Source organism: Lonchura striata, chromosome 10 (genome assembly GCF_046129695.1).
Source record: "Lonchura striata isolate bLonStr1 chromosome 10, bLonStr1.mat, whole genome shotgun sequence".
NCBI lineage: Eukaryota > Metazoa > Chordata > Aves > Passeriformes > Estrildidae > Lonchura > Lonchura striata.
Window position 1 is genome coordinate 5083728 of NC_134612.1, and position 19751 is coordinate 5103478.

At 58.1% G+C, this 19751-nt stretch overlaps 1 protein-coding gene across 1 annotated transcript; it reads left to right on the plus strand.

Annotated features, from left to right (window-relative positions):
* Positions 1 to 7242: 7242 nt before the first annotated feature.
* On the plus strand, positions 7243 to 18307 carry TSPEAR (thrombospondin type laminin G domain and EAR repeats). The gene is made up of 12 exons (XM_077785550.1): positions 7243 to 7336; positions 9678 to 9898; positions 10094 to 10332; positions 10456 to 10546; positions 10938 to 11094; positions 11458 to 11589; positions 12873 to 13105; positions 14379 to 14565; positions 16225 to 16454; positions 16542 to 16729; positions 17263 to 17364; positions 18154 to 18307. Exons 1-12 carry the CDS (start codon positions 7243 to 7245, stop codon positions 18305 to 18307), a joined length of 2028 nt encoding a protein of 675 aa, XP_077641676.1.
* The last annotated feature ends 1444 nt before the right edge of the window (positions 18308 to 19751 follow it).

Consider the following 19751-nt stretch of genomic DNA (forward strand, 5'->3'; position numbering starts at 1 on the left):
GCTGTGAGGGTGGCTCCAAAGGGGCCTTGCTCAGCCAGAGCCTGGCTTTTCTCAACAGTTCTTGCAGTGGAGGATGGCAGACAGGCAGGCTGGAGTCCAGGTATTTTCAAACTCACTTTGTCTGGAGAGGCAGTTAGAAGTTGAACTTTGTCCTTGGCCAGATCCTGGTTTGGTATGGGATCTTCTCCTTGGAACCTAGGCATGGCCTTGGTGAGAGGACTGGGGTTTGTGGGCTGTAGGAAGCTCCTAAGGCTCCATATGAAGTGTGGCTTTACAAAAACATCAGTAATATTAGAGAAGCCACTTGTCCAAAGTGTCCCCATCCAACCTCACTTAGCATTTGAAACTTTCAGCTCCTGTCCCTGGAGCATCCAGTCAGTGACCTGGAGGCATTTGATTTATTTTATCCATTTATCACCCTCCAACAAGGCTTGTAGGCTGAATTCTCTCTCACACAGTAGATGCCTTCTTTGCCCAGAGAAGCTGTGGCTGCTCCATCCCTGGAAGTGTCCAAGGCCAGGCTGAATGGGGCTTGGATCACCCTGGGATAGTGGAAGGTGTCCCTGCCCATGGCAGGGGGTGGGACTGGATGAGCTTTAAAGTCCCTTCCAATGCAAACCATTCTATGATTCTTCTGTAGATGCTTCTGTTCCCCCTTGGAGACCCACAGAAGTGATCAGGGTGATCTCCTTCACTTTGAGCCTGTGCTGAGCTCGCCCCTTCCCCACCACAGACGTTGTGCCTTGGCTGGTTACAGGAATCTGGGTGTTGTCACAGATCTCTGAGATGATGGAGACAGACCATTAACCCAGCACTGCCACGTTCCAATGCCTCAGCATCTCAGGAATGCCCAGTGGTGCTGTGGAGTAAGAGAGGAGCTGTGAGTGGATAACCCTGCAGACAATGCTGCCTCTGGCTGTGCTAGTGGAGGGCAGGCTTGAGGGTTGGTGGCAGGCTCCGAGGGCTGGTGGCAGGCTCAAGGGCTGGTGACAGGCTCCAAGGGCTGGTGGCAGGCTCCAAGGGCTGGTGGCAGGCTTGGAGGGCTGGTGGCAGGCTCGGAGGGTTGGTGGCAGGCTCGAGGGCTGGTGGCAGGCTCAAGGGCTGGTGGCAGGCTCGAGGGTTGGTGGCAGGCTCCAAGAGCTGGTGGCAGGCTTGAGGGCTGGTGGCAGGCTCAGAGGGTTGGTGGCAGGCTTCAAGGGCTGGTGGCAGGCTCGGAGGGCTGGTGACATGCTCGAGGGCTGGTGACAGGCTCGAGGGCTGGTGACAGGCTCCGAGGGTTGGTGACAGGCTCCGAGGGTTGGTGGCAGGCTCCGAGGGCTGGTGGCAGGCTCCGAGGGTTGGTGGCAGGCTCCGAGGGCTGGTGGCAGGCTCAGAGGGCTGGTGGCAGGCTCCGAGGGTTGGTGGCAGGCTCAGAGGGCTGGTGGCAGGCTCAGAGGTCTGGTGGCAGGCTCAGAGGGCTGGTGGCAGGCTCCAAGGGCTGGTGGCAGGCTCAAGGGCTGGTGGCAGGCTCCAAGGGCTGGTGGCAGGCTTGGAGGGCTGGTGGCAGGCTCGAGGGCTGGTGGCAGGCACCTCGGCACGGGTCCCCAGCAGCATCTCCCCCGCTCGGAGCGCAGGGGGACGCGGCGCTGCAGCCGGAGTGACTGGGCAGCAGCGCTGCGCTGGAAGAGCTGCCCTGAAGAAAGTCATGGAAAACAATGGGAATTGTTCTCTGCCTTTGTTCCCTTTCCTTGCCGGATGTCGGAGGAGATGGAGCCGCTCTCGGCTGCCGGCGGGTGGGCAGAGCGAGCGCTGCCGCCCTGGCACCGGGCATCCCGCCGAGCCCCCGCCCGCTCTGCCCCTCCCGAGCCCGGCCATCGCTCCTGCAGTAATTGCAGCCCAACTCTGTCGTAGAGGGAGCCAGAAAATTGGCCGGTGAGTCTGTGTGTCTGGGGGCAGGGGGTTTTCTTACGGCTGCAGAGCAAAAGGATGCTAGAGCTGCTGTTTGCTGCAGGGACCTCAGCCCATGATCTCAGCCCAGCTTTGCTGCCAGAGCTGGGGCTTGTGGTGCCCGCACATTCCCAGGGCAGGCAGTCTGAGGTGGTCTTGTGGCAGAGAAGTTGCTGACTGGCCCCTAACCTGGGAGCCATGGGGTCATTTTGGCCCAAGCAGCACCATGCTTCCCATTTTCTATTCCTGCCAGTCCTCAATAGGCCTGAGCATGTGGGGGAAGATCCCTGGGTTTCCTTGCTGTGGCTCTTTGTGCTGCTTACCACCACCTGCCTGTTGAGAGCTGGGCTGTGTGGTCACTGCCCAGATCAAAGGGCTACAAGCAAAAGCGGAGGAGGGTTTCCCCCTGCACTGCCAAGGGAGATTCCTCTCCCCATGCCAGAGCCAGCCCTGGGGCTCAGGTGTTACTCCAAGGCAGCCTACGGAGAGAGATCATAGAATCAGAATCCCCAAGTGGTTTGTGTTGGAAGCAATATCAAAGCTCATCTGACTCCAATCTACCTTCCACTAGCCCAGGTTGCTCCAATCCCCATCCAACCCAGCCTTGAACATTTTCAGGGATGAAGAGTCCACAACATCTCTGGGCAACAGTCAGCACAGAGCACTTGGCATGGGGTTTGCTTGGCCAAGCTGACAGTTCCCCACAGAGAGCCCCTGAGTGTGCATGTTCAGCCTGCTGAGCTGCTGATCCTGAAAGAAAAGCTCAAATTCCAAAACCCCCAAAGCTGGTGTTCCAAAATCCCCAAAGCTGGGGTTCCAAAACCCCCAAAGCTGGGGTTCCAAAACCCCCAAAGCTGGGGTTCCAAAACCCCAGCTGTTCTGCACAAGCCCGGGGTGTTGGGACAAGAAGGAGATTGCTGAAGTTGCTGAAGGAGATTAAAGCACAGGCAGTGAGCATGGAACATGAATGTTGCCTCTTTCCCCTTGGCCTCTGGAATACTGTTTATTCCCTTTGTGGAGAGATCTCAGCTGAGCTCCAAGCCACGCAGAATTTTCCCAGAGCAGGTGGAGCAGTGGATCCAGGCAGAGCTCCTGGATCTCCTGCACCACTAAGTGACCTGTAAGCCCCTGTCCTGCTCTTTTGCCTCTGTGTAGACCTGAGATCTACAGAAAATACCCAGAGCACTGTTCCCACAGTCAGCGTGCTCACGGCTGCCTGGGTTGGATGCTGTCCATCCATACAGAGCTGCCTTACTGGAAAGTGGTGAGTCTGGGGATCCTGCGGCTGTGGGGAGGTGGCTCAGCTTCTTCAACAGGTTTGTGCACACTATGGGAATGTGACAAAAATTAAAACAACTACATCAACATGGACAGGTAATAGTGAAGAGTTACTGGTCTCATGCAGGGCGAAATGAGGGGAGATGCAGCTGTGGGTGCTGCACAGCCCCATCCGAAACAGCTCCGGTGTGGAAGCGTGGTCTCAAAGTCTGTCTTCCCTTGTACTGGTGAAAGTTAAGTGTCTGCTTTCTGAAGCCCTTTCAGAGCCTGCCAGCTCAGCTACCATGTGTCCTCCAAATGCAGGGCAGGATGCTCAGCTTCCTCCTGGCTGCCTGGACAGGCACATGGGCTGCAGCCCACTGCCTGCTGCCATGGCCAGAGCTGGCTGGGAGCTCCTGGCTCCTTCATTCCCTGGGGCTGGCAGTGGGTGTGGGGCCATGGAGGGCTCTGGGACACGAGCGATGCTGGTGGCTCGCCACCGCCTGGCAGGGATTGCTCCCAAAGGCAGCTCCGTGCTGGGGAGCTGGCAGCAGGACTTGCTGCACTGGGGCGGCTTTGTGTGCTTTTTTTTGGTGGTTTTCCTAAAAACGGTGCGTTTTGCAATCCTCATAGTCTTTCACAAAACTTTTCCTGGCAGAACCTCTCCAAAACTTCTGGGAATTCAGCTTTTGAAAGGTGTTGGGGTTAAAGACATTTGCGCTTCTGTACAATGCTGACAGGTTTCCTGGTGTGGAGATCTCTTGCCAGAACTCTGCTTCGTGATGGTGGGTTGGACTCAGGGGGCTGAAGTTACTCCAGGAAACACAGGGAAGATTTTCAGCCTGGGTGAAAGGGCAGAGGTGACAAGGGAGGAGCCTTGGAAGCGGCTGAGGATGGAGACCTCATCCCACCATCCTGGGGAAGTTGTTCCAGTCGTTGAACCCAAACTGTGGTTTGGGGAACTGCGATCTGGGATGTCGCTCTGAGAAAATTCCCCCCATCCCCTTCATAACTGATACCAGAGGGCTGATGTCCACCCTGCTGCTCACACAGGTGGGACCAGCTCCATGTACTCATCACTGACCTCCAGCTCTGTCCCCATGGATGTGAGTGTGGCAGGCTCTGCTGACCTGCTGGTGCAGACAGGAGAGCAGACAAAAGCTGGGGACACCATGGGATGGGCATTTGCCCATCAGTTACTTATGAGGTCCCTCAAAGCTTTGCCCGTGCTGATGCCTGTGCTGCGTTTCAGGGAAAAATACTTGATGGACTTAGAGGTCTTTTCCAACCTAAAGCGTTCTCTGATTACATACAGATGTCAGGAATAAAGACTGAAATGAATAAGGCATGAAGCCCTGAAACACGGCTTTGTGTCTGCAAATAATAAGGAATGAGTTACAGCCTTGGAGGAGCAGGAACGTTCCCCCGTGTGCAGGGTCCAGCGGTCCCTGGCGTTGATGAGGTGCCCTCCTCACACTGTCCCCTGTGTGAAAGCTCTGCTTGCAATGGATTGCCTACAGATGGGTTTCTCAACCTTTCCTAACCCAGGGATGGCCAAACCTTTCTGGTGAAAACCCAAGGATCATTTTGTTCGGAGCCACCACATGGTTTTATTTACGCCCCATGCGAATTAGGCAAACGTCTCACTGTTTGTCTCTTATTTCATCCCCTCGTGTTTGCTTCTGCACACAGGAATGTGTGCCTGTGTGCTTAGGAGCTATTTTGCAGACCACTTCCTACTGTCCTGGGGACACGGAGCAGGTCCTGGTCCCAATGTGACAGTGGGGAGCGATGTGTCCCTGTCCTTACTTCACATCACAGCTCAGCTCCCCAGACAGGGAGGAAAGCGCTGGCCACTGGCCAAGCCACTCCACCATCTTCTGCCACGCCAGCACCCCTAGCCCAGCAAAGGGAAAACCTTGAGGACCTGCAATGTCCCTGTCCTCACCTGGAGACTGTTCATTAACGTGGCTGAACAGCAGCCTGAGCCCACCATGTCCTCTGTGCTCATCGGTGGGGGCTTCAGTCCCTCCACCTCTTGCCTGGAATTCCACAGATCTCCCTGTGTCTCGAGGGGGCACCACAGCTGTGTTCTTGGCTCTGAAGATGTCCCCACCGACTGTTGTTTTTGGCCAAGAAAGCACTGAAAGGTAACTGCATCCCCTTTGGTAAACCAATGGACTCAGAATCTCTGCCAGGAGTTTCCCTCCCTCCCTGGACCCTTGCAGAGCCTCAGCAGGAGCCTTCCCCAAATCCATCCCCTGCTCAGGGCAGTTCTGCCAGCTCCCAAATCCACGCTTAACTTGACACATGTGTGCAGCCCTGGGAAATGTGGTGGCTCTGATTCTTGTTTGTGATGCCTTCCCCAGGTCCAGCCTGATGGGAGCCTCGCCTCCAATGCACCACCTCTCTGCCAGACGTGCTTGGAGCACCAGTCTCCATCTTCCCATGGCCTGGGGTTCCAGTGAGGTGACTGCTCCCAGTCCCAGTCCTGGTGGGTTTCCCCAAGGCTGTGAGGAGTATTGGGAGGCACTGTGCCTGTCAGGGGAGATGGGATCGTTTGTCCTCCTTCATCGCTTGTGTTCACCTCCAGCAGCTGCCATTCAGGGCTGCCAGCTGCCATTTGGAACTCCCAGGTGCCATTCAGGACCCCCACCTACCATTTGGGAGCCCCAGGTTTGGTTATGGCTGTGCCACTGGACACCATCCCTAGCATGAGGATGAGGAGACAGCAGTGCCTCACCTCTTGCAGAGAGGTTCAGCTCTGTTTTAGCACAATCCAGGTAGAACCCTAATTTGGGGGATGCCCAAAGGGAGGCTGTTAGGAGAGGGGAGCTCCATGCAGCCCTGCTAGGGCTGCTGGACAGGCACACAGCCACTCTCCAGGCTCTGAGACAGAGGCACCAACGTTCTGGTGTCTTGGGCTTTGTGGGGCTCAGAACAGCTCCTCTTGGCATTTGGGACCGAGTGTGGGCATGAGCTGCACTCCACCACGGGTTGCACTCCTTGGGCTGCACTCTCAGTCCCAGCAGGGCCAATTTTGGGGTGAGGACAGACTGACAGTGAACATGGCTGCGGGTCCAGCTCTGGCTCTTCCTCACTGACAAAACCCCCAGTTTGTGACACAGTTTTTGGCGTTTGGTCCTCGCCATCCGCTTTCTATTCTAGCGCTCGCCTTGCAGGAAGGCTGTGGGGACGAGGGGGGTGGGAGCCTGTTTCAATTGTTTGGGGAATGGAAGAGACTCGTTCTGCGGCTGGTGGAGCCCAGTAGAGCTCACTGTGTGCAGGGAGCTTCCCCACTGCTGGTGCTTCCCTTGGAGCAGCAGAACCTGGAGGCTTTCTGAATTTTTGTGGCTGTGGTGGCCAGCCCTTGGGATGGAGCCTGGCCTGGGGCATGGGATGTGCATCACCTGCCTGGGACAATATTGGGGGAGAAATATGCAGTTTTTGGGATCTGGCAACGGTGGAGTGGTCCAGAGGGATCAGAGGACCTCTCATCCAATACAAGCTGAAAACCAATGCATTTAGGGGCAGGAGGGTTCCCACCCAGTTCTCCGCAGGCAGGGGTGAATCTCTCACCTACCCCCATGTGAGCCCAGAAAAATGAATCACCAAAAATGAAAGGAAGCAAAAAAAAAAACCAAAAAACAAACAAACAAAAAAAAAGATTAAAAAATCCCTCCCCAAAGCCGCCTTCCAGAGGGCTGGGCAAAAGATAAAAGCTCTCGGAGGAGCCGGGACTCCTCCTCTCCCACCACCGACCTCTCATTTAAATGTCTGTGTGCAGGCTGCAGCCGGCACTGCCTCGGCGGCCGCCCCGGGAGCCCCCCGGCCGTGCCCCGGGGGCGATGCCCAGGCGAAGCATGGGCAGGGAGCGGGGCTCCGGCAGCCTGGGGCGCTGACACGGCCCCGGGCAGGACGGAGCGGTGCCGGGGCTCCGGGGGATCCCGGTGCGGAGCATGCGAGAGCCCCCGGGGCGCTGAGCCCAGCAGCGCCGGCGGGGCGGCGGCAGCGGCGGCGGGGGGCTCCCGGTGGATGGACCCCCCGGGGCAGCCCCCGATGGCGGCGCCGCTGCTGCTCTGGGTCGTTCTGCTGCGCTGGGCCAGCGGCGGGGGCTCCGTGCGGGGCGGCAGGACGTGGCAGCACTGCACAGGTAGGAGCGGAGGGCGGGGGAAGCTCCGGGCCAGGGGCTCACTGCTGGGGAATTGCGCCGCTGGGATGCTCTCCCCACGCTGCCCGCAGAAGCTGCGCTGTGCCCCGGTGGCTCAGCCCCTCGCTGGTAAGCCCAGCCCCGGTGTTTCGGTGCTCGGTGTCCGCTCAAGCGCACCGAGTGACAGAGATGCCTCCGGGGCTGCAGGCTGCCAGCACCCGTGGGTGGTGGCAGGGTGTTGGGGGTCATCCCCGTGCCTGCAGCCCCCACAGTGCCAACGGGGGAGCGGCCAGCTCTCTGGGAGCTGCGGGGAGAGCTGTGTCCGCCCCTGTTGCACAAGCGTTGTCCCAGGTTCTGCTGGAGGCAGAGGGAGGGCAGGGGAAGGACTGGAAGAAGGAGAAGAGAGCCGTGCAGTCCCCCTGGAAAGTCCCTCCTGTCCCGGACTCTTCTGTGCTCTGACAGGCACAGCCCCCACCCTCCCGGCAGCAAAAGTTTCCGTCCCACCGTCCCGGCCGGGAGCCGGCAGCTCCAGTGTCAATTTTCCGAGCCAAGGAGCATCTCCCTGCCCTGGCTCTGCCATCCCATCCCCGTGCCTGCCCTGTGTGGGCAGCGAAGCCTGAGCTCAGTTTTTGGGGCCGCTTGGGCCCAAGCTCTGTGTGCTTAGGGATTGTCCCAGTTTGATGGCAATTGTATTCCCTTTTTGTTACAGCCCAGGTGATGTGAGAAGAAAACCTGGGAGAGATTGGAGAGTTTCTGCCCCCTGCCTCTTCCCTGAGGTGCTCCAATCTCTCTGGGAATGTCCCTGCTGTCCCCACGCAGCCTTGGCTGGAGGGATCCTGGGGGTGCCGAGGCTCCAGCATCATCCTGGGGACCCCAGCACGAGGCCCCCTGACACCACCTGTGCTGCCCAAGCTGGGCTGGAGCACCCCAGCTGCTCTGCCAGCCTTAGCAGTGATGGATGTGGGAGGCAGATCTTTGAATTTAGGGATTTGGGTTTGGCCTTAGGGCTTGGCCCCTTCCTGGCACACCACCTCCAGTCCCAGCTGAGCTCTCCCCCATCTCTTCCTCACCACCTCAGGGGCAACTGGGGGCTCCTGAACCCCCAGCAAATCCAAGCCCGAGTTCAGCTTGTACTTTTTGCTGGGAAAAACAGGAACTGGCCATTGCCCAAGTGATACATTTCTGAAATAAGCTGTTCCAGTTAAAACTCCCCCACCAAGACTTTGCTTTAGGAACAGCTTAAACCAGCAGTGGGGCGGGCAGGGGGGCACACAGGGCCGCCAGGGTGGGCAGGACCTCACCCATCTCCCTGTTCTGGTCTGGATAGAGCCACATTGAGCAGATTCCTCCTTGCTCTGCCCACCTGGAACCGGGCTGGCCAGGCGTGGCTGGAGGAAGCGCTTCCCTTCTCCAGCTGGTTTGGATTCACACAGCCCAGCCTTGCTCGCAGCTCCCTCCTTCCCAGCCCTCCCGCTGTGCCCCAGCAGCCCGGATTTATTAGTACAAATTGGAGCTAAAAGCCAGGTCTCAGCGGGGTGGGATGGAATCAGGGATGTTTTAGTGTAGCCAAGTGCTGCTTCATCTCTTGGGCACCATCTCTCTTCTCTGCTAGAAAAGCATTCAAAAATAAAACCAGGAGGGTCCGAGGCCAGGAAGGCCGGAGAAGTCCCCACAGCTGCTCCAGCCCTTCCTGTGCCGAGATGTTGGACCTGGCAGTGCTCCGTGGGGTGGCACTTTCTGGTGCTGTTGTGCTGTGTGCTCTCACCGGGCGATGCCCTGGGGCTGGGCACGGCGTTCTCTTCTCTGGGGAGAGGGTAATTATTTATAATGAGTGGTTTTGGTGCCTGCTGGGAGAGTGCGTGTGCGTGTGTGCAATTAGGGCTGGGTTGGGAGAGCCTGAACGGGACTGGAGGGGTGGAGCTGTCCCCACTGCCCCGTGGACAGAGATGGGGACGGGTGGCTGCCCTGAGAGCAAGTGTGTGGTACCGGATCCCTGCCTGCTCTGCTGGCTCCGGCTGCTGGTGCCGCTGGATCCCGAGGGAGCTGCTGGCAGCCTGGGGCTGCCTGGCTGGCAGGTCCCAGCTCCAGTGTCAGCATTCAGAGCTCCATCAGCGACATGGTTCTGCACGCTCGGTGCTCCTGCTGTGGCGATGGAGATGCCAACCTTGTGTCTGAACGGCACATCTCACCTCTGGCTCTGGAGCAGGGGCTCGGGGCACCCTCGGGCTCGGGCCGGCAGGCTGCTGCGGCACGCCAGCCCATCCTGCCGCTCAGCCAGCGCCAGGATTCCCCGTCCCACAGCGGGACGGGGCGGGATCAATGACTCCGCTGTCTCTCGGCACAGACCTGCGCCCGCTGGACATCCTGTCGGAGGCGGTGCCGGCCGGGGGGCCGGCCCGGGGCATGCGGGTCTTCCAGGTGCAGGGGGTGCGCGGCTTGCAGCTCTCGGCCGCGCGGCCCCGCGCCCTGGGCTTCCCCGCCTCGCGGCTCTTCATCCACTGCGACCGCTTCCCCGAGGAGTTCTCCCTCATCGTCACGCTGCGGGCGCGGCGCCGCCCCGCCAAGGTGAGCGCGGAACGGAGCGGGCACGGAGCGGGCTGGGAGCGGGCTGGGAGCGGGCTGGGAGCGGGCACGGAGCGGGCTGGGAGCGGGAACGGAGCGGGCTGGGAGCGGGCACGGAGCGGGCTGGGAGCGGGCACGAAGCGGGCACGGAGCGGGCACGAAGCGGCCCCGCTGGTGGCAGCCCCTGCCCTCCCGCAGAGGAACGAGTACATCTTCACGCTGATGGTGGAGGAGAGCCCCAGCGTCCTGGTGGGGCTGCGCTACGCCCCCGACAAGCTGCACTTCCTCTTCTGGAGCCAGGAGCGCGCCGGCGGCTGGCAGACCCGCGTCACCTTCCCCAACGTGTCCCTCTCCGACAACCAGTGGCACACGCTCATCCTGGCTGTCTCCGGGCAGTCCTTCTCCTTGACAGTGGACTGCAGCATCCCCAAGGATGTGTAGGTTGGGGCAGCGCTGGGAGGGTGGGCAGGGTGATGTCCCTCTACAGCATCTCCTCTGGCCACTGGTAAATGCTGTGAAATTGTCCTCTTCTGTGAAAGCTCTTCTCTGCCCATCCCCAGGGTGGTGGAGACACCATTCCCAGCCTCGCTGTCGGTGAGGAGAGCCAGCTTCTACCTGGGCAACCGGCGGAGGAGGAAAGGCGTGTTCACGGTAGGCTCCCCGTGCTGTGGGCTGTCCAGGGGTGCCCAGCTGGGCTCAGGGGTGCTCGTGGCTGGCCATGGGATGACCCACAGCCCTCTCTCAGACCCCTACGCTGCCAGGGCTTGGGCCACACCACAGGAGGCAGAGGTGGCTGTGTGTCCTTCCCGTGTGGAGGCACTGCAAGGCCCCGTGCCAGTGCTCTCCTTACATCAGCTGTTAGATTGCCCCAGCTGGGCATCTGGGGACAGATGTGCATGAATCTCGTGGACACTTCTGCATCCCAGGAGGGAGAGCAACAAGCAGAACTCAGGCAGGAAAATCCAAGGCGTGGACTACCTGCAGTTCCCATTCTGTGATCTTGTGGGACTTGGTCTCCATCCCTCTGCTCCCACTTTCCCAGGGCTTGCTGAGACAGCTTGTCCTGCTGCCAGGAGCTGATGCCACCCCCCGGATATGCCACGCCGTGAACTTCAAAGTAGCAACGCTCTCTGTCCCCAGTGTCCTCCAGGATGTCCCTGCAAGGCCAGTGAGCAACGAGGTGCTCAAATACCCCTACGGTCAGTGCCCCCACGGCACGGGCTCTGTTGGCCCCCTCCACCTCTGTCAGGAGGGGTCTTTGCATGGGGCTGGGAACGAAGCAGGAGCAGAGGGGAAGAGGGTGTTCCCAGCACTCTGTGGTTTGCAATGTGTGTGTTGGGATCCCTGGCCAAAATCTCCCTGGATAGACAGAGTGGCCCTGCCTGGGTCCTTGGGTTTGTGTCAGTGGTCTCACACAGACTGGGTTGCTTCAGTCTGTGGCTTCCTGGATTTGTGCTGGGATTCCATTTTCCCCACTGCCTGATGCCCATCACCAGGATGAGGCCAGGACATTGGCACTGTGTGCACTAAGAGGCTCCTGCCTGCCTCCTCTCCGTGCCCAGAGGCTGACATGAAGGTGACCCTGGGGGCTCGGCCACGCTGCTCCAAGCAGGAGAAGGCTCAGTTCTGGTTCAACGCCTCTCGGCGAGGGCTGTACCTCTGCAACGGCAGCACCTGGGTCTCCATGCTGGAAGGTACCCCTGGGGAGGTTCTGGCACTCTTGGGGAGAGAAGGAGACCCTTGCAGCAGCAGAGATTTGCCCCAGAGACCACTTTGGGATGGGAATCAGCAGCAGTGAGGGGCTGGGGTGTCCCTCTGTCTCTCCTCTGCTTGGCCAGGCTTTGCTTTGCTCTTGGTGCCCATGATGCTTCCAGAGCACCTCTGGATTCAAGTGTGTCTGTGGTCCCTCCACCTTCTCCACATGATCTGTCCCTCCTGGGAATTTTCTGAGCAGGATGAGCTCCTGTTCTGTCTGAGCAGGACAGCTCACCCCACGGAGAGCCGTGCTCAGGGTGTTGGGGCGCTGCCCCAGTGCTGAAGCATTTGTGGGATGGATAAGGGGAAAGTATAAGTAGGTAAGTAATTCAGCTGCCAGAAATACTGGGGGTAATTGGAAGCCTGGCAGACACAGGTCTCAGTGTCATCCGGGCTCTGGTGGGACACTTTGTAAGGAAAACAGTGGGAGTACCAAAGTGGGAAAGGCAGCCAGAGCCTGGGTTGGATGGGTGTTCTTCAGTAATGAGATGGATTTCATCCACTGGCACTCTCACTCACTCCAGGCTGTCTCCCAGGATCCCTGGAGAGGACATGGAGGATGGGATATGTCTCTAACTGAACTGTCCTTCCTGTCCCTCCTCTCCCAGTGTTTTTCTTGTTCTGATACCCTCAGGGTGGGTTTGGATGAGCCATTTGTTTCCCACAGCAGGTAGCAGTGACTGGACCCCCTATCCTTCCCTGCCTCTGGAAGTCATCAGGATTGGCACAGTGTCCTTGTTTCCCCAAGGAGAGCTCATGCTGGGGTCTTACTGACCTGTGCCCCTTGGTGCCACCAACACTGCTCCTTCTGCCATTTGTCCCTTCTAGTGCCCATCCATCTGCCATCGGGACTGCTCTGGAGGTTTCTGCTCCAATTTCTGCCATTAATTCCATCTTAGTCTTCTCTAACCTCTCCTGCTGTCACCTCCTCCTTTTTCTCTTGAGGATAAATATATCAAAGTGGTCAAAATCCGTGGCATGGGGCTCTTTCCTGCTCCCAGAGGACACAGCTCTGCTGGAAAACAGGCAGGGCTGGATGGGGCTGGATGTGCTGCAGTCAGCCTCTCACCACCCCCTTCACCCCCAGTGTCAGCAGAACCTTCATTTTCCCCACAAAGCTCTGCACAGCAGCTGGTGCCACTGAGCCAGCCCTCGTGGGGCTGCTCTCCAGCTAAAATTACCTGGTTTTAACCTCATCCCTCTTTTTTTTGTGGGCTCCCAGTCCAACACAGGCTGGACTACGTGGAGGAACACCAGAACCTGGTGACCAACTCGGAGACAATGGGCATTGAGGTGTTCAGCATCCCAAAGGTGGGACTGTTTGCGGCCATGGCCAACAGGATCACGCCCCCGGGATCGGCCATCTACAGGTGGACCGACGGGAAGTTTGTGCACTACCAGAACATCCCCACCCACCAGGCTCAGTCCTGGAAGTATTTCACCATTGGGAAGAAGGTGAGTCTGCCAGGAAGGTGCCCCTGTGTTTCAGTACATTAAACTGCAGATGCCCAACATTGGATTCTCTGAGCCCGGAGCCTTGGGTGTGGTTTAGAGAGTGTAGGTAACTGCATCTTGGAGATCTCCTGGGGTCTTCAAGAGCCATCAGGGCCTGCAGTTCCCTCTCGAGACCCACTGAGTCCAACCTGCTGCATTTTTAAACTCTCTTGCTTTTAAACTATTCCAGGACTTCAGAACTACCTCTTCTCCCCTGGGCAATCTGCCTTGGGGCTTGAGCAGAGGATTTGCCTGGTTCCTCTCCTTGGGAAGCTACTTGTCACTTTGGAGGAACCCCAGGAAAGCCATCTGCTGAGAGCCAGCTCCGTGCAGGGCTCCCAGGGAAGCTGGGATTGTTCCCCCTCTGTCATGACCCATCCTGGCTTTGTCCCCAGGGTGTTTCTCTTCCCACTGAAGCTGTTTCTGGAGATCTCTCAAAAAGGGTCCCTGCACTGGTGCTTGCAGAGAGAACAGAGCTGGGGATTCAGCTTTTGTGGGGGGACAGGGGGACAGCCCAGCACAGCCCTGTCCCTGGGGGTGGCTACACCTTGGCTGAACAAAGCCCTGGTGCTGTACAGGCCAGGAGGCAGGAGGCAGCCCCACTGACTCTTTCCTCACTGTGGGCTATGGCCCTGTGCCTCTTTGTGGCCCAAACTGGGGCATAATCTCTGCTGCTCCATCTGAAGGACACTGGAGTGGCACAGAGCCAACATGACAGAGCTTGGGTGTGCTCTCTGCCTTGCACTTGGCCATCTCTGCTGCACCACTCTTGTCTCTGCACTTTCACAGGGGTTTCTTGGTATGGGAAATGTTTTGTCTCAGGGAATCGTTATAATTATTGTCATTGTTATCATTATCACACCCGCCTTTTTTTTTGTTTGAACCACTTTTGCTTACAGGAGGGTTTTTCAGCTGAACCTCCCTCCTTCCCCAGTGCATTTCATGTCCAAGCTCCCCATTCCTGGGGCTGGAGGGCATCAGTGCTGGCATCTCTGCTCTCCCTCTCCTTGTCTAAGAGCTCCTGGCTGCCAATTGTGCCCCTGCCGTGCACAAGGACCCCCACAGGCCATCGGGTCCCTGTCCCCACTTTGTGCAGCTCGGGGACACCTCAAGGACCCCAACCAGGGCCATCTTGTCCCACACCAGCCACCTCCACCCCACTTCCCCCTGCATTTTCTTGCCCGTGCTCCTTTGAGGGGAGAAAACCAAGCCATCCTGGCTTTTCCTTTTCCAGATCTTCCTGGCAGTGGCGAATTTTGAGCAGAATGAGAGGGGTCAGGAGTTCTCTGTCATCTTCAAGTGGAGCCGCAGGAAGGCGAAGTTCGTGGCGCACCAGCGGATCGCCACGCACAGCGCCAGGGACTGGGAGGCCTTTGCCATCGAGGGAGAGGCTTTCCTGGCCGTGGTCAACCACAGAGAAGGTACCAGCCCCCCGTGCTCCCTGCAGGGTGGTGGCTGGGGCCATGGCAGGTGGAATGAGTGCAGGGGAGGTGAGCACACAGCTGCCAGCCTGGGCTCCCCCAGGACCCCCGAAGCCTTGCAGAGGAGAAAAAAAGCTTTTGGGGAAGTGGCTGACACATTCACCCTCTGGGTTTCTGACTGCAGGGGACAAGGACAGGAGTGGGGATGGTGTCTGTGCTGGATCTTTCTCCTTTTCATTTTTATCCCCAGTATTACATAACCTGGTAGTGCCACAGGTGGAGCCTTTTGTGAGGCCAGATCCTCAGCCTTGTGGGCATGCAGGAAACTGAGAGAGAGCCAGCTGACCTTTAGATGTGATCCAGCCTGATTCCCCTCCCCAGGCAGCTGTTCTGGGCTGGGATGTGCAGCCCTTGGTTGGGAGCACAGCCCTGGCTCTGTGGGATTCTCCCAGCTGGGTTCAGATGATGGCCAGTGGCTCCTTCCCTGCCACCAGGGCTGCCTCGGGGGCATCAGCGCCTCTGGCACCAGGCTCAGAGCTGGCAGCAGGTTCCTTGGCACCTGTGGGCTGGGCTGGAAAGTCCCTGTGTCACCTGCTGGAGTCCATCAGGGTCACTTTGGATGAGACCTTCCCTTGTGGCAGTGTGGTCCCTTTGCCAGCTGTGCACATCACACAGGGGTTGAGACCATCATGGCCAAGCCAAACTGGGGTTTCCCTCAGAGTGGACTGGAGGTTCAGTCCCTGAGGAGCTGCCACTTATCCGTGTGGCCATTCCCACTCTTCCTGCAGCCTTTCTTTGTTCAAGTCCTTGTTGCATTGAGGATTTAAAGCCTGCTGGGTCCCACACAGGCATGAGGTGGAGATGCTTGAGCAGAGCCCAGGAGCTGGATGGAACATGTGCTTTAGGGCAGAGGGGAAGCCCCAAATATCAGGAGCTTAGGGGTGTAGGCACACAGTGTGTGGTGATTGGGATGGGCTGAGCCTCATCCCCAGTGGCTCAGCTGTGAGCAGCACTGACACAATGAGCCATGGAGTGCCCAGTGCACTGAGCAACCACCAAAGGGAACAGAGGGCACACAGGGGCACTGCAGCAACGTGAGGGGATAAAAGGCTGGGCTAAAGGACCGAAAGGGCAGACACTTGAAGCCTTCTGATGTGGTGTTATTCTGTATGGGTTGAAGCTTTCTGAAATTGTGTGGTGATCCTCTGTGTGTTGTGGCCTTCTCAATTGTGACATGTGCTGTGGCACAGGGACACAGCTGGGACTGGCCCTGGTACACAGGGCCACCCTGTGGGACAGCCAGCAGAGCTTGTCCACACTAGGATGCTGGCTGGAAGCCTCTGGAGTGCTGCTTGTGCCTGCTCCTCCTCTGCCAGGGCTGCCACAAAGCTGCTGCTGTGCACTTGGGAGAAGCTGTTGGTGTGTTCCATGGGATGGAGGCTCTAGGAATGGAGACACTCGGTGGGGATGGAGGGGGCCTTTAGTAGGGATGGAGGCTGTAGAATCTCTTTGGCTACTGCTCGGGGAGCAACAGGTCACTTGCAAACAGCCTTGTGACCTGCTGGTAAATACTCATGTAACTGAGCCTGTTTTGGGGTCTTGTTTCCTCCACAAAGCAGGAATTGCTTTCTCTGATGGTGCACATCTGTCCCCCCCCAGGGAACAACCACAACATAGACAGCGTGATATACAGGTGGAACCCCAGGACAGGGCTGTTTGAAACCAACCAGACCATTCCCACCTCTGGAGCCTACGACTGGGAATTCTTCACCATCGGGCCATATTCCTTCCTGGCTGTAGCTAACACATTCAATGGCACGTCCACTAAGATCTACTCACACATCTACATCTGGCTCAGTGGCTCTTTCCAGCTCTTCCAGTCTATCCTGGTAAGGCTTGGCCACTGCTCCTCAGTCCCCCCTCTGTGTTTGGACAGGGCAGCCACATCCAGCTTCTCATGGCCTCCTTCCCCGCAGACATTTGGTGCAGCTGACTGGGAGGTTTTTCACATTGGGGACAGAGTCTTTCTGGCTGTTGCCAACAGCCACAGCTATGACAGCGGGATGCCAGCACCCTCCAACTTCTATGCCATCAACTCCTCCATCTATGAGCTGAACATCACAGCCCAGATGTTTGTGAAATTCCAGGACCTTCTCACCTACAGGTACCTGTGCAGGGATTCAGGGTGCTCCTAGGTCTGTGTCCTTCCCCTGAGCAACCCAAAGGTCTCATAGAATCCCAGAATGGTTTGGGTGGGAAGAGACCTTAAAGCCCTTCCCTTTCCAACCCTTGCCATGGGCAGGGACACCTTCCACTATCCCAGGTTGCTCCAAGTCCCATCCAACCTGGCCTTGGGCACTCCCAGGGATGGGGCAGACACAACTGCTCTGGGCAACCTGTGCCAGGGCCTCTCCTCTTCCAGTTTAAAACTACACTTGCTTGTTTCCTGGAGGGTTCCTGCAGGCTTCACTCTCCTAGGGACTGAGACTGGTGGGAAGGGTGATGGGTGATGGCTCCTTGGCATCAAATCCCAGTGGGAGCTGGGAGAAGGGCCTGGATTTGGGAATGAGGGTGGATTTCTTCCAGGAGTAGCCTGGGAAGAGCAGGGTTTTCTGTGTGTCCTCAGGGTGGCAGAGATCGGGGTGGGTGGCCACACAGGGGTCGTGCCACCTGCCCTTCTGCTCCTCTCATCCCCAGTGCCCTGGACTGGGAGTTCTTCTCGGTGGGAGACGACTCTTTCCTGGTGGTGGCCAACTCCTTCGATGGCTTCACCTTCTCCGTCAACAGCATCATCTACAGGTACTGCAGAGGGCAGGCACAGGCACAGGAGCTGCCCTGCGTGGGCACAGGATTGCTCCCCGTTTCCAGGATTGCTCCCTGCTTTCAGGAGGCTTGTTCCCTGTTTTTGGGAAGCTTGTTCCCCGTTTTCGGGAGGATTGTTCCCCCTTTTCAGGGGGCTTGTTCCCTGCTTTCAGGAGGATTGCTCCCTGTTTTCGAGAGGATTGCTCCCTCTTTTCAGGAGGCTTGTTCCCTGCTTTCAGGAGGCTTGTTTCTTATTTTTGGGAGGCTTGTTCCCCCTTTTCAGGAGGCTTGCTCCCCGTTTTCAGGAGGATTGCTCCCCGTTTTCAGGATTGTTCCCTGTTTTCAGGAGGATTGTTCCCTGTTTTCAGGGGGCTTGTTCCCTATTTCCAGGAAGCTTTTTCCCCATTTTCAGGAGGATTGCTCCCTGCTTTCAGGAGGATTGCTCCCTGCTTTCAGGAAGCTTGTTCCCCATTTTCAGAAGGCTTGTTCCCTGTTTTCAGGGGGCTTATTCCCCATTTTCAGGAGGCTTGTTCCCTGTTTTCAGGGGGCTTGTTCCCCATTTTCAGAAGGCTTGTTCCCTGTTTTCAGGGGGCTTGTTCCCCATTTTCAGGAGGCTTGCTCCCTGTTTTCAGGAGGCTTGCTCCCTGTTGTCAGGCAGGAGTGGGAAGCCCCAGTGAGGGCCATCCCACCCTGAAGCACAGCAGGGAGATGGGAGCTGGCAGTGCCATGGCTCAGCTCCCCTGCCTGTCCCCGGTGTCCCCAGAGCTGACTGCCTTCCCCGTGCAGGTGGCAAGGCTACGAAGGCTTCGTGGCAGCCCACCAGCTCCCCACGGTCGGCTGCAGAGACTGGGAGGCGTTTCACACCGCTGAGGGCTCCTTCCTGCTCTACTCCAGCGCCAAGGAGCCGCTTTCCAAGGTGCTCAAGCTGAAAACCACCTGAGGCAGCTGAGACACGCTCAGCTCTTCGCCAGCTCCAGGGCAAGCTGGGCTGCCGGGTGAAGATGGACCACAGAGCCCAGGAATGGCTGCAGCCTCAGCTGGGCAGTGGCTGGCTGTTCGCTCTGCAGGAAGGGAGGAGGAGGAGGGGGGAGCTCCAGGGCTCCCTGCAGCCTTGTCCAGGGGTTGTTTCTCTTGGGAAAGCTCTGCCACCATGCTCCAGAGCCATGTCCTACCTAAAGTCCTGCAGGCCAGGTGCATCCCCTGGCTTACCAGGACCATGATGCTTGGCAATTTCCAGTCCCCAGGAGGGACCCAGAGCTGCTCGTCGCTGTGGCCAAAGCTTGCACAAAGCCAGGGAAGGAAGAGGCAGAGCAGAGCATGAGCTGCTGGGATGGGTGCATGGCAGAGGGGAGTAAACACGTGAGAAATGGCAGAAAAAAATGTGTCCAGGCCTGGCTCTGTCTGCCTGGGGCTGTGACGTTCCTGAGGACCATCTGGTTTGACATTGCAGCCATTCTTCATGTCACCTTCATTGCCACTGCCACAGGTGCCTGCCCACCCTCCCGCTCTGCCATGGCTGGGTTGGGTCTCCCTCAGCAAGTGTTGTGTGTGTTGTTCAGACCTGTTGGTGTGTTCAAGGGCCAGTGCTGGTCCTTGCTGGTCCATGCACCTTTGCATGGGGTTAGGGACCCCTGAGAAAACCTGCTTTGTATTTGAACCCATCCAGCTACCACGGGAATGGGGAAAAACCCAAACCTGCTTCAGGTGAAACTGTGGCCTCTTTTCTTTTCCTCACCTTTGCTGGGGGACTCTTCTGCTTAACCAGAGCTCTAATAAACTGTGTGCACCCAGCCTTTCTTCCACATGAGTAACCCAGCTGCTCTGCCCATGGCAGAGGCATCCCTTCACCCAGCAAGTCACCCCTGAATGTCCATGGCCATAGGTAGCCCAGTGAGGATGAGGTGGTCCTGAGCACAGGAGTGTGCTGGGGTGAGGGGTTGCCCCTCTGTTCCCCCCACCCAGGACCCCCTGCCTCACCTGAGTGTCCCAGAGCACCTCTCAGCCTTCCCCAGAGCCAGGGTTCCTGCTGAGCTGGGCCACCCACCCTGGCACTGGGGAGTGCTCTGGAGGTGCCAGCCCCATCGAGAAGGGCTGGGGGTCACAGCCTGAGCCGTTCCAGGGTCCAGACCTGAAGGGTGAGCCTCTGCATCCCTCCCTCCTCTCCCTGTTCAGTGCAGCTGCAGCTGGCTCTGCCAGAAGGATCATTTCTCCCTTGTAAGAAAAGGGAGAATTTGATTTGCTTCCATCACTGAGCTGTGAGCAACAACTCTAATTCAGCCCCGAGGAAGGGCAAGATAAGGCAAGACCAGATGTATCTGGGGAGCTGGAGGTGGGAAGGGATGGCACCTAATCGGAGTCCTGCTGGTACATTGAATTTAGGTTGG